Consider the following 13561-nt stretch of genomic DNA (forward strand, 5'->3'; position numbering starts at 1 on the left):
TGAAGGGGGGGGGGGGGACAACGGACGGTGTATCAGCAAGGATGTAGAGCCTCGAAGGGGAGGGGGGTAGATTGTGAGATCCCACATCGATTGGAGAAGAGAACGACATCAATTGGAGAGGGGTTCGAGTGTCAACGAGACACTGAGCCCTGAAGGTGGGTGGATTGTGAGAGCCCATATTGGTCGGGGAGGAGAGATGGATTGTGAAATCCCACATCGGTTGGGGAAGAGAACGAAACATTCTTTAAAAGGGTGTGAAAACCTCTTCCTAGTAAACGCGTTTTAAAAACCTTGAGGGAAAGCCTGAAAGAAAAAACCTAAAGAGAATAATATCTGCTAGCGGTGAGCTTGGAAGCAATATTCTTAAGTGAAACGGGTGCATCAATTAAATTAGGCCATCCAAATGGAGTATTATCTGAAACTAGAATTGGACGACTATGCTTCTGTCCTCCCACAAAAATCAACCTCCAATGCTTAAAATTCAGTCCAAAAATCAAACCAAAAACTTCTAAAAAAAAAAAAGGCCTATGATTTTCCTTTTCGCCATATCCCATCAAAAAAGTAAAGGAAAACAAACAAACTTTATAGGCCATAAACAGTGAAATGTCATTAGGCAACAAAATGAGTTTTCTTGACTTCATTGGTTGAAGAAAATCCATGGGGATTTTGACCATTTTGTTCTGATTTGCAAGGTGTGGCTCTAATAATCACACTTCCCATCAATCACTATCTAATATAAGAGGCTTTGGGAGACAGTTCTTAGTGCCATTGGGAAACGTGATAAGTGTTGCTCAGTTCTCTGTTACCAAATAATCATACTCCAAATTCAATGTTTCAGCCAATAATTTGAGGGAAAACTCAAGAACAAGCATTTCCTAATCATATTGACAACCCTCTTGCAGTCCCCTAGCAATAAAAACAGAGCTCAATGGGATGCCTGCTGCTGTGTATTGATGGTGCTTCTTGACTTAGTTGAAGCTACCCTGTTCATCTTTTTTTACTTGAAATGATGCTCTTTTATAAGTCAAAATTTAAAGCCAAAGATGGATTAATGACGGGTTAAAATAAACTTTTGTTCCATATACTTCGTGGGGAGTGCCTTCAAGAATCAAATTTAGAATTAGATGCATTAAATTTGTACCCACCAACTATTTTATTACACCCCATTAAGGTAATATAATATATGATACTTTGTTTGATCTCATTAAACCATTAATTCTTTGCCATTGAAACTTTTATTGGCATATGATTTTCTCCAAATAAAAAGTTAAGGTGGGTATCTCTCCATTTAGCTTTAGGGAAAGGGAAAAGGGGTAGAATCTTGGTAATTGCCAGGAATAGGACTCTTGGGCCTTCTTCATTTTGCCACTGCTAAGTGCAATCTAGGAGGAAGATGGATGCATGATTATGCCTTTTAAGTAGGATTTTTCATGTTGTTCTTGTTGAGGATTGTTGGGAGGGAGTCCTACATCGGCTAATTTTGGGAATGATCATAAGTTTATAAGTAAGGAATACATCTCCATTGGTATGAGAGAAGTCCAAACTAGAGCGTGGACAATATCATACCATTGTGAAGATCCGTGATTCCTAACATGGTATCAGAGTCATGCCCTTCACTTAGCCAATGTCAATAGAATCCTCAAATGTCAAACAAAGAAGTTGGGACCTTCAAAGGTGTAGTCAAAAGTGACTCAAGTGTCGAATAAAGGGTGTCCTTTGTTCGAGGACTCCAGAGAAGGAGTCAAACCTCGATTAAGGAGAGGCTGTTCGAGGGCACTTGGGTTATCGTTGGTTGTTCGAGGGGAGGATTGTTGAGTTCTTCTTCTTTTATGAGAAGCCCAAAACAAAGCTATGAGAGCATCCTTGTTCCTCAAAGAGAAGATTTGAAAAAATACAGACCAATTGCTTAGATTTAAACTGATTCTACTCGTTCAACTCGTACATAATTCAAAGAGTTGTATACAAAGTTGAGATGTCCATGTGACAAACAAATCACAAATCGTTAATGAAATACCACATCTTGAAGTCCGCTTTGCTGCATCACAATCATGTTTCAAGTACTGGAGAGCCTTGCCATAAGAGCTGCAGAATCAAAGTATTTTGGCAAAGATCATTTTGGGCATATAATGGCAGGATGAACCATTCATCTTTGCCTCATGTCACTTCATATTTGTAAGTGCAAGCACAAATTTGACTTTTGAGCCATATATAGAACTAGAGGCAATCACTCTCACCTAACAAGCATAACCACTTCCAAGCTTCATAATGCTCATACACTCCTAACACTTGCTACATGCGTATCAGGCACTGCTCGTTATTACTATACAATAAGTCAATACGGGTCCAACATTTGTTGAGCATAATAGACAAATGCAATAGTGATAACGAGAGCGAAATGCATCAAATTCACTATTTAAGCATATAAGTACATAAACTTGTTGACTCGAATGACCTTATCGTATCTGGGTTCCAGATTTTTTGAAAAAAGACACATCGTCATGTCTGTCTTGTACTATAACGGTACAAGCCACCACTAGCCGATATTGTCCTCTTTGGGCTTTTCCTTTCGGGCTTCCCCTTAAGGTTTTTAAAATGCGGATGCTAGGGAGAGGTTTCTTTACTCTTATAAAGGGTGTTTCGTTCTCCTCTCCAACCGATGTGGGATCTCACAATCTACCCCCCTTCAGGGCCCAGCGTCCTCGCCAACGCTCGTTCCTTTCTCCAATTGATGTGGGACCCCGCCAAATCCACCCCCCTTAGGGCTAGCGTCCTTACTGGCACATCACCTCGTGTCTACCCTCCTTCGGGGAACAACTTCCTCACTGGAACATCGTCTGGTGTTTGGCTTTGATACCATTTGTAACGGCTCAAGCCCACCACTAGCAGATATTGTCCTTTTTGGGCTTTCCCTTTCGGGATTTCCCTCAAAGTTTTTAAAACGCATCTGCTAGGGAAAGGTTTCCACATCCTTATAAAGGGTGTTTCGTTCTCCTCCCCAACCGATGTGGGATCTCACATATACAATTCTCTAATCTATCTTTATGCTTCTTAGATTCTCGTAATGTATTTGGATGACATGTATTCAAAAGGAAACGACTATGGTGTTTCCATTTCAAGTTCACGAAACCACTAAGCCTTTTGGAGTGCATATTATCAGATCTACCAAGCATCCATTACTTTCATTCTTTGTGACTATACATCTTTTTGTGAGATTTGACACGTTGTTCTTCAAGTGCCATGGAAATAGATAATAAATGGGAGAGGATTTTTATTTTGTTTCCATGGCAAATATTTGATTCCAAGATATTAGACAGAGTTTCTCGGCTGTAGTTGCCCCAGCTTTCTCTATCTCCCTCTAACTCTTCAAAGATGCTCAGCACTATAGATTAACAAGAAAGGGCATCATGAGATTATAACAACCTTGCTCGGTCCTTATAGACACATGCTGCATTTCAAACGTCAGCGTCGTGACGATTCATGAGCTTACTCCAAACATATGACTGTTAAAGGTTCCATAGAAAGGGAGCAGAGACAAAAACTGATACAAAATGCTTTCATAGCAGTGCTACAAGTTTCACTGTTCTATATTATTTCCCTTTCCCTATCAGAAAAAGGCTAAGCTTATATATATGCGTGTGTTTTCACAACAAAAATCATATTTCATAAGCTTTTGGGCATAAAAGGTGTAAAAATGAAGCCTGTTGTGGTAATGCTTTCAGTAAATCTTGCTCTTGCAGGTGTGAACATACTACTTAAGGAGATTCTTAATGAAGGCATCAGTCAGCTACTCATCGTTGTGTATCGACAGACGATTTCCTCTCTTTTTTTGTTGCCAATAGCCTATTTTTGGGAAAGGTAAAGGCACCTTGGTTCATACTAGACCCTGCATTTTCCTTCTTACTTGTCCAAGATCTTCTTTGTTATGTGAGAAGTTTTTAAATGATTCAAAGCTATAGAGTTCTCTGTTTTTGGTGAAATGCAGGAAAACCAGACCTCAGCTTACAGCTTACATCTTATTCCTCCTTTTCATCAGTTCCTTACTTGGGTTAGTATAGACATCCTTTTGTAAACTTCACCATAAATTTATGATGTTTTTCTCAGTAAAGATAAACTAATGCAGGCTAACACTAACACTATACCTATTCCTAATTGGTCTGCACTACACATCTGCAACTTTCTCTTGTGCATTTCTCAACCTGGTGCCCGTAAATACGTTCGTTCTAGCCGTATTACTCCGGTGCGTACCGAAACGAACCATAGTTCATTTTCTTTCCCAATGTGATGATAGTAGTAACTTTGGTTTCAAAATCTTTCTAGAATGGAAAAAGTGGACATGAAAAGCAAGGGTGGAAGAGCCAAAGTGCTTGGGACTCTGGTGTGCATTTCAGGAAACTTACTTCTGATTCTGTACAAAGGAATGCCGTTGACCAGCCCGGGTTCAGCAACTGCGAAAATAAACGGAGCTCGTGTAACAGTTCAAGCTGAAACACCAGGAAAGTGGCTAATAGGTTCATTGGTTTTGACTGCAGGGTGTTTCATGTGGTCATCTTGGTTCCTTATGCAATCAAGAGTTTGCAAGGTTTATCCATGTCAATATTCTAGTACCTGTATCATGTCCTTCTTCAGTGCCATTCAATCAGCTGTTTTACACTTGATTATAGACAGGAAGAACTCCGTGTTCATTGTGAAAGGGACGTTCGCTATCTTAAGCCTCGTATATGCTGTAAGTATCAGTCTTTTTTCTCCCCCTAACCTATTTGTTGCTAAATTTGTTTGATATTTGATGATGATGTGATTGGGCTTAACAGGGATCAGTGGGTTCAGGGCTGTGCTATGTGGGGATGTCTTGGTGTGTGAAACAGAAAGGGCCAGTTTTTACAGCTGCTTTTACTCCTTTCATGGAGGTTTTTGCAGCCATATTTGATTTCTTCATCTTGCATGAACAGATTCATCTAGGAAGGTCTGCTTTTTTCTTCTTTTTTCTTCTTTTTTCTTCCTATTTCTTGATCAAAACTGAGAAATTGTTTCTAAGCTGGGGTTTTTTAAGATCAAAACTCAACGTTCTGTAGTGTGTGTGGCTTGATTAGGACCAAAAAATTGCTGAAAAATGTGATGCTGTGGCAGTGTTATAGGGTCAGTGATGATCATAAGTGGAATGTATATCCTTCTGTGGGGAAAGGACAGAGAAGCAAAGGAGTGTGCAGTGAAGCAAAGGGTATCAGTGGAAGAAGGCTATCATAATTCAAACATACCATCCACAACCACAGATGCAGTGGAGCAGATATAATATACATCTTCATTCAACATTTCCTATGAAGTTCCCCAAGTGTTTTTCAATATTGCAAGAAAAAAACGTTGTTAGGCTTTGATTGGAAGAGTCCAAATAAACATACATACGTGTTCTGTGTTCCGCTAAAGTTATTAACAACGGACAGATGATAAGGGACTCTCGTCTAATTATTTGAACTCTTTCCGTGAAAGAAGAATATATATTTGTTTCCAAAAAATTAATAATAGAGAAATACAATCATATATTTTTAAATTTCATTTTAACCCGATTCATTAAAATAAAATATTACATCATGAACTAAAAAAATAAAAAATATTTTTTTTAATATAATATTAACAAAAAGTAAATTTATTCAACGATTTAAAAAATTATAGAAACATTTATAAATATATTTTTTTTTTATCAAAATTTATTGGATATAATTATTAGTTCAACCCTAATTAATACATCTCTACAATTCGAAGAATAAATGATTTTTCTTAAATAATTAAAAAAAAAAAAAAAAAAAAAAACTAACCTTGGTTGCATATATATTTGGGGGTATAAAAGCTTCCGAGAGCGCAGGGTTTCGTCTTCCCCACGCGTCTGCCCTAGCGAAGAACTGGAAACCAGTGTAGCTGCAACCAAATGAAGCAAGAAGAAGTTAATCGCTGCCAAATTCAAGAATGGTATCCAAAATTCAAATCCTTTTCTATCAAAACCCTAATTCACGAGCTTCCAGAATCTTTCGTTCAGTACCTTCTCGACGACTCTGGGCCTTTTCTCCTTCCACTTTCCATCTCCAACGAGGATGCTCTTCCTAACAGAGTCGTTAATCCCGAGGACAAAGAGGATTACCAGTTGAAAGAAGGATCGGATGATGAATCGGAACAATCCACTTCTCCTCCTTCGTTTCCGGAGCTTGAATCTGACGTTAAACAGTCGATTTTGTCTCTTGGCGGTTCCGTCTTCCCTAAGTTGAACTGGAGCGCACCGAAAGACTCTGCGTGGATTAGCTCTACCGGAACTTTGAAGTGCTGTTCGTTCAGTGAGATTGCGCTCTTGCTTCGATCGTCGGATTCTCTCGTTCATGATCTCTGTCACGCGTATGATTCCTGCACCGACAAATCGTCGTCGAGGCCGTCGAGATTCTTCCTTGCGCTGCGCAAGTGGTACCCGTCCCTTCGGCCAGAGATGGAGTTTCGTTGCTTCGTGAGGAATCGGGACCTGGTTGGCATTTCCCAGCGTGAGGTCACAACGTTCTATCCTGCTTTAGTGGAGAAGACGGAGAGCCTGCTAGAAGTCATCCGAGAATTCTTCATCGACCATTTGAAGTCAAGCTTCGAATCGGAGAATTACACGTTCGATGTGTACGTGACGAAAAATGAAGCTGTTAAGATAGTGGATTTCAATCCATGGGGTGCATTCACACTTCCATTGCTGTTCACTTGGGAGGAATTGGAGGAGCAGAATGAAGAGGTTGATTTCAGAATCGTAGAGAGCCGGAGGGCGGTGAGGCCAGGATTGAAGACTGCGGTTCCATTCGATTACTTGGACACGAGCCCTGGAAGTGGTTGGGACCAGTTTTTGAAAAATGCCGATCAAGAATTGCAGCAGCAAACCAGGGATGATGATGGATTGAATCCCCATCTCCATTGAAGAACATGAATGAGCTTTAAATTTGTTTCCTATTATTGAAATGAGGAAACAGAGACATGTTAGATCGTGGTTTTGTTCTTGTATTATGGCCTTAAGTAAGTTTAATAACCCAAAGTCGGAGAACAATTTGAGAGCTTTGAGCATGATAGCGGGACAATGTAAATATGTTGGATACTTTGAGTCAATCTTTGATAAAAATGTTTTAGAAAATATTACCAGCAAGAAAATAAGTTGAAAATAATTTTAAAAAAGAAAATGTTATATAGACGAAAAGTGAATAAGTAACAACAATGACTTTTAATATCATATACTTCAAGTAAAAGGAGTATGAAATGGGCAAGCAGTTATGGACAACACTGAGACATTTTTGATCGGTTTTGTTCTTGTATTAGTTTATTCATTTTAGACAAAAGAACATTAAAGCTTGTAGTTATCAGACTAAAGCGGCTGCTTTCAACAAATATTGAAAATAAAGTTCGCATAAATTCCAATACTGAAGTTGACGAAGGTCGTTTAGCTGCATCTTGAACCCTAGGCTTTAGGATAAAGCAGAGCAGAAGAACGGCTCTATGAACAAGGATGAACAAGATAAACAGCACATCAGTATAGGATTCTTGTACCAAAAGACTAAACGCGGGTAAACCCAACAGTGATCTCAAATCCAAGCGTGTAATTCTGGGGAGATCAGAAACAATGAATAAATAAAATTGATTTGAAGTGCAGACCAGTTCGAATCAATGTAGCCTTGTCAACTCTTCTACTCTCTTGCAAAGCTCCTCAGCCGAAACGCCCATCGCCCGAGACACATCTTCCATTTTACTGCGGTTGAGGTCAAGGAACGACTCGATTAGATCTCCGTCCAAGAAATTTTTAGCTTCTGCAGTTCTCTTCTCATTGTTGAAAGACCTCCACTGCTCATGGCTCAGTCCTCCCACACCCTTAATCACTTTCCTCAAGATGGATTGAAGTTTCTCCAAGAACACGTATTGCTCGCGAGGTAGTGAAGCGATGACCCCAATTACGCCATTGACAGAGCCAAAAATAACGGTTGGAATCTGACCCACTTCGGAATCTGGTAAACGCATTACAAGAGACCCATGTCGGAACCGGTTAACAAATTCACCAAGGTGGTATTCACCAACCACCTCTAGGCGGCTGCGCTCCTCGTCAGTTGCTCCTTCGCTGTTCTTTCGAACAGTGAAGAGGTTGAAGTAATTTTCAGCACCGAGGTAAATGTCGTCGTCGAGAATTTCAACTGCTGACATCCAATTTGCATTGTAGTCACGAGCTCTCTCCTCAATAGCACCTTCCTCATGCTGGTGCAGAAGTAACAACAATCAGCATTCAGAATTACAGAAACAAATAAAGCATCCAAATTTATGCTTCTCTTTTGTTCTTGCAGCTAAATTGCAGACGAGCATGAGTTGGGTGATAGTGACTAACCTTGTAGATTAACAGGGATATGGACTTCATCAAATCTCCGACAACAATGAAATCACCACGAGTTTGCACATAGAGAGCAAGTATGTGTCCATGGTGCCCACATTCAGATTGTAACTCACGAGTACCGTCATCTCGAAGTGTCCATTTGTATAATTGAATTTTTTGGTTAATAGCAGCCAGCAGCTTTCCATTGAAAGCATTCAAGGAATAAACAGATCCCTTGGTTTCCTTCTCAGCAATAAGCTGTAGCTTACCTTCCTCCACAACAAAAACCAATATCCGGCCCTGGAATTGAGAACAGATAACAAGAGATTAGAATAGATATAAAGCTCCTACTCTCAGGTTTTAAAATATACAGCCTGTGCTAATACCTTGGTTGGTTCGTTTTCTTCCGGCATAACATATGCAGTTCCAACACAGTAATACACATTACTATCGTCTGAGAATGAGCAACTAAGAATAGAACACCCATACTCATAAGTGTCAAGTGCATAGGTTGAGATGGACTCAAAGGTTTGGTCATCTAATAAGCGAATAAAATGCATTTCAGTGTCTTCGGTGCCCGATTGGTTATATCTCAGACTGCAAATAGCAAATGTTCTGGACTGCTCCTGATGGCAGATACGGCGTGCATGCTCCCCAAGCGGGATAGAGCGGATATGAAGCTTTTGAATATCATCGATGGTGCCGATTGTGAGTTCCCCTTCTTTTGCAATTGCAAGGCTGATAATCAAAACAAGAATAGTTGGGACAAAAAGGCATTAACCGACAATCCTCGAACTTATTTCTAGACATCGTATTACTTTTAAACAAAATTATGAACAAGTTTGTAAAATTTTTGAGACAGACTCTGAAACTTGAGATCCCTACATACAGAGGCAGAAATTCTTCAGCAAACAACACAACCAAGAAGTACCTGTCAGGAAAAGCAGCAGAGTTGAAAGGACACATATGGCTAACTTCCTTCAGATTAACATTGCTGTAAAGTAGTTTCTTGTTACTGCTATAAATGACTGTAGGTCTATCTGATGCAGCAAATACATGTGTAGCATTCTTGGACGAAAAGGTACGGAGTGTTATAGGTTGGGTTCCAAGAGAAACCTTTTTCCTGTCCATTAGCTCACAAGAATTTGAATTTGTGTTCAATATAAAGTTCAACAGATGACCATCTCCAAGAGCACACAGCAAGTAAGATATCTGAAAACAAAATGACAAACAAACTTCATAAACAGAAAGTAAGCAAGTCCGCAAGTTATTTCCTTAGAACTCGAGGACAGTGTTCAACATATTGAATAGATCAAATTCAAGTTGGATCGTAAACGTCAAAAAATTATTGGATAACATGGGTTTTAAGTTAGCATAGGCAAGACTTAATAATACAAAATCTTCAATTAACACAGGATAAAATCTAAAGAAATAAAATTCCCTCTGACCAAAAAGTAGGTGACACAATTCCATAATAAGTTTCAGAATACATCAAGAGCATGAATCTTCTTCCATCCCACAACAACTCGTCCATTATAATAATCATTCACATTGCAGAAGAAGATTTGACCTAACCAAACAAAAGAAACCAAGGTAGAAAAAAGGGAAGAGTAAGCACACATACCCCTTCAAAAGTACAAAGAAGAACTGAACGAGGTATTATCTCTCCTCCCAAATGTTCCTTTGTAAGGAGATTCAGGTCAGGTAGCGAAAATATTCTGACACTTATATCTGTCCACATTCCAACTGCAGCGAGCTGACTATAATTTGGGTTGTCACCAATTGGGTTTATGTCGAGACAGGAAATCTCATGCTCCAACTGTATATGTTTCTTTTCAACCAATAATCCGTCGCAAATTTCTAAATGAACTAAAACACCACCGCCTGTTGCCAATAATACCTGGTGTTTAAGAGATAAGAAATCATTAATCACCTTTTCTATAAATGCCAAGACTTAATATTAGAAAACATAGTATTGAAAGATAGAAACATGTGCGAGATAGATATGTACAATTTTTAAGAGTTAAAATGCATACCTAGAAGAAGGATCGTTTTGCTGATGGTTCTCATATTGTACTAGCTTGCACAACTTTAAATATTTTGCTAAGAATCTAAATTTAAACATGCTTAAACAAATGTAATCCAAAAGAAGATGGTAAAGAGCATATGGATGAAAATGATGTAATCTAAAAATACTATTCCTGACAAGCCTCTGTGTATTTGTTCTTGTAACTGGGAAGTTGAGATGTCAAAAGCCCAAAATGAAGGACTTTCATAACTCGTCGACCACAAAAGTTTCTCTGAGTTTCTATTTTGTAATAATGATTTTCCCCTTAAATAGCTATCCAAAGTTGAGGCATAAAGGGGAACAGCAAAACGGCTTGTGCAACACTCCCACAAAATTCATTCAAGCATAAAGAGAAATGACTTAATTAAAGTGACAAAAATAAATTAACACACCTGGGAAGCATTAGCAGTGGCAACATTGATTGAGTAGTTAGATGGTGCATTCCATTCATTGCGAAGTTCTCTAGTGGTAGAACTAACTAATCTTACAGAACTTGAAGTAACCTAACATAGCATTTGGTTGTAATTAGCAGATATCTCAAGTTCAAACTTCAGTGATTGATGAAAAAAAAAATCCAACATCTAAGAAAGCAATATGATAGAATTTAGATGATACATGGGAAAGAATCAATTTTGACCATCAGCTGGATTCATCATTGCACACACCATTAAAACGGCAATGAAGAATGACCAACCGTGAGAAATATATCTGGGTAAGTATATAAATAAAAGTGACAGACATAATCAATTTCCAATTAGGATTATGTAGGCCTGATGAGCTAAGAGTTAAGAGGAATTGTTTTTTAGACATTGACCCATTCCTGTCTCCAATCACAAATTTATAAAATATTGTCAGTTTTAATGTCATAATTACAGGAAACTAACAAAATATAAGTTCATCTTATCACATGACATTGAATCACAACCTAAGTAAAACGTCTTTCAGCTTGATTAAAATTTAATTTAAAAAAGAACACCGTAAGGCGTTCCAGACCCTGCACCCCACCATATTTTGTTCAGACGAGAGATGACTTGGAGTATAGGCCAGGGACAGGGGTTTCAACATGCACCTATTAGAAACAGTGATTAAAGAAATCCATGTATAACACCTAACCAAGTAATTTTTAATGAAAAACTGCCAGTTTAGTCACTTCTTTAGTTACTCAGAGAAGAAATTACCTGAACAAGTTGATTAAATAATGCATCATGGCAAAACAGTGTCTGCACTTGAGAGTTGAAACCTTCTATCTCTGTTTCCTCCAATTCATCCTCAAGATTCATTGCCAAAATTCTAGTTTCACTGATAAAGCTTACAACGAGAAATGTATCAAATGGATCATCAGTAGAAGATCTCAATGACCACATTCCTTTTATTCCTTGAAGTTCCACAGATGCCTACAAAGGCCACACATAATTATCACATGAAATCCGTCTGGATTTTTGTGACATGAAACAGAGAAATTTGTATGGATTGAATGAAGATTTATCACAAACATTAACATAACTGATAAAATTGGCAAACCTGTTCGTTAATTCCAATTCCGTTGCGAACTACACGAAGAGAACCGTCCTTATAAGCACCAGAGCAGGTTACAACCTGACCTTGGCCTTGCCTCTCAAGGTCTACCACACAAAAATCAACAATAGGCCCCAAGTTGACATACCTCTCCAAAACTTCTACATATGATCCTTTGGCATCAGGTTGTACATTTAGCTTAACAAGCTGCATTTGCAACATCACACAAAAATATGTTATCATCTATCCAACAACCCAAACTAATTACCCATTTCAATGTGAGCTATGCCAAAAAACTATCAAACTGTATATAACTGAGATGGATACATCATATCAATCCCTGTATGCATGCTCAGTCAATCAGTTGTATACATTCCTATCAAATTCGGAGGTAGCACTGACCTATGTTGGGCAACATCCCATAACATGAAAATATACTAGTTAAAAAGTGATGATGAGTCAAGAATTTAGAGCAAAATCTATAAGAATAGTTTTACCAAAATTTACACTAGAGAAGGTTGATAGATACATTTATGTCTACCATACCTGAGAATCTCCATAGCTTGACCCAACATATACAAAAGCGTTATCAAGATATGATATGGTAGAGGCAATAGATGTTTCCCCCAACAATTCAATCTTAAGTCCAGTAACCCTACAAATAGATACAAATGGAAAGGTCAAGATCCACAGAAACAAACATGAAACTTTGAACAATTAAGGATGTCACGAAAAACGCCATAAAACTTTGAATAAGGATTAATTACCTTTCTTTTTCATGAGTTATGACAAGAAGGTGAAGTAGACCAGCATGATCACCAAGCAAGTACCTTGAACCATCAGCATCAACCCTTCCATATGCTCTGGTGATGGACTAGAAGTGAAAAACTTATAAGAAAGTAGGTCAAGGAAAAAAGGTATCAAAAGTCACAGATTAGAACTACAGAGATTTAGTATTAGATATCTAAAATACTAATAAATTTTAGCAACAGCATACAGGTCTAATAGGTATTGCTTTAAATGCTGTGGCACTGCAGTAAACAATTGTCTCCTCTCCAATAATGATGACACCACACAGTGGTGGAGGCACAGGTATCAGGACAGCAGCCCCATTATCGAGATTGTTCTGGGACCATGGACCTTCAACAAAATCCTTATCCTTTAGAACAACCTCATAGGTTTTAACATGCCTAGCATCTTTGTTATCCTGAAAACATAAAAAAGAACAGTAAGCACCACAAAATCTTGCCAAGGTACATTAGAACATGTGGATAAAATATGTAATATATGCATCATTCACAAGAAATGAAAACCAATTAAAACTGGAACCAGATTCAATAATTACAATGCAAGATCCAGTCAGGTAGAATTGCACAAGAGCTATTAGGAAGAACAGTGTACATTTGCAAAATTTCACCAAAGCTTCAATTTATTTACCCATATTCTATAAAATAAAAATATATATGATAGTAACCATAAAACACAATCAACAAACAAACATGAGTGGATACAAAAAAAAAAAAAAAAAAAAAAAAAAAAAAAAAAAAAAAAAAAAAAAAAAAAAAAAAAAAAAAAAAAAAAAAAAAAAAAAAAAAAAAAAAAAAAAAAAAAAAAAAAAAAAA

The 13561-nt window shown here is 38.0% G+C and overlaps 3 protein-coding genes across 6 annotated transcripts in view; 2 read left to right on the forward strand and 1 right to left on the reverse strand.

The window, feature by feature from the left end:
- Positions 1–3196: 3196 nt before the first annotated feature.
- On the forward strand, positions 3197–5437 carry LOC111495572 (WAT1-related protein At3g30340-like). Of its 4 annotated transcripts, none has more exons than XM_023145671.1 (7): positions 3208–3509; positions 3738–3855; positions 3983–4045; positions 4121–4237; positions 4318–4723; positions 4809–4960; positions 5125–5437. In XM_023145671.1, the coding sequence occupies exons 1-7, from the start codon at positions 3497–3499 to the stop codon at positions 5285–5287; spliced, it is 1032 nt and encodes a 343-aa protein (XP_023001439.1). In that variant the 5' UTR covers positions 3208–3496; the 3' UTR covers positions 5288–5437. The 4 variants fall into 4 exon arrangements, with proteins under 4 accessions (XP_023001438.1, XP_023001439.1, XP_023001440.1 ...); XM_023145672.1 differs by having other exon boundaries at positions 3209–3633; XM_023145670.1 differs by having other exon boundaries at positions 3197–3855; positions 5088–5437.
- Positions 5438–5822: 385 nt separating this feature from the next.
- Positions 5823–7077, forward strand: LOC111495576 (cell division cycle protein 123 homolog). The gene has a single exon (XM_023145676.1). It carries the CDS (start codon positions 5918–5920, stop codon positions 6926–6928), a length of 1011 nt encoding a protein of 336 aa, XP_023001444.1. The 5' UTR covers positions 5823–5917; the 3' UTR covers positions 6929–7077.
- A 302-nt stretch (positions 7078–7379) lies between these two features.
- The window catches only part of LOC111495534 (DNA damage-binding protein 1a), a 10305-nt gene continuing 4123 nt past the window's right edge, over positions 7380–13561 (reverse strand). Inside the window, exons 10-20 of the mRNA XM_023145611.1 lie at positions 12937–13146; positions 12707–12813; positions 12486–12594; positions 11946–12146; positions 11603–11818; positions 10817–10927; positions 9981–10256; positions 9288–9568; positions 8743–9094; positions 8372–8656; positions 7380–8244 (exon numbers count right to left, since the gene is read on the reverse strand). Of these exons, the coding sequence (XP_023001379.1) occupies positions 7663–8244; positions 8372–8656; positions 8743–9094; positions 9288–9568; positions 9981–10256; positions 10817–10927; positions 11603–11818; positions 11946–12146; positions 12486–12594; positions 12707–12813; positions 12937–13146 (2730 nt within the window). The 3' untranslated portion in view covers positions 7380–7662. The remainder of the gene's footprint in view (positions 8245–8371; positions 8657–8742; positions 9095–9287; positions 9569–9980; positions 10257–10816; positions 10928–11602; positions 11819–11945; positions 12147–12485; positions 12595–12706; positions 12814–12936; positions 13147–13561) is intronic.

The sequence above is a fragment of the Cucurbita maxima genome, unplaced genomic scaffold (assembly GCF_002738345.1).
Source record: "Cucurbita maxima cultivar Rimu unplaced genomic scaffold, Cmax_1.0 Cma_Scf00021, whole genome shotgun sequence".
In the NCBI taxonomy this organism is placed as follows: Eukaryota; Viridiplantae; Streptophyta; class Magnoliopsida; order Cucurbitales; family Cucurbitaceae; genus Cucurbita; species Cucurbita maxima.

Coding starts and splice junctions, on each gene's coding strand:
- LOC111495576 (XM_023145676.1), top strand. CDS start 5,918: ATGAAGCAAGAAGAAGTTAATCGCTGCCAAATTCAAGAATGGTATCCA.
- LOC111495572 (XM_023145669.1), top strand. CDS start 3,692: ATGAAGCCTGTTGTGGTAATGCTTTCAGTAAATCTTGCTCTTGCAGGT. Junction 3,856..3,982: donor ATAGCCTATTTTTGGGAAAG/GTAAAGGCACCT, acceptor GGTGAAATGCAG/GAAAACCAGACCTCAGCTTA. Junction 4,238..4,317: donor GTTCTAGCCGTATTACTCCG/GTGCGTACCGAA, acceptor AAATCTTTCTAG/AATGGAAAAAGTGGACATGA.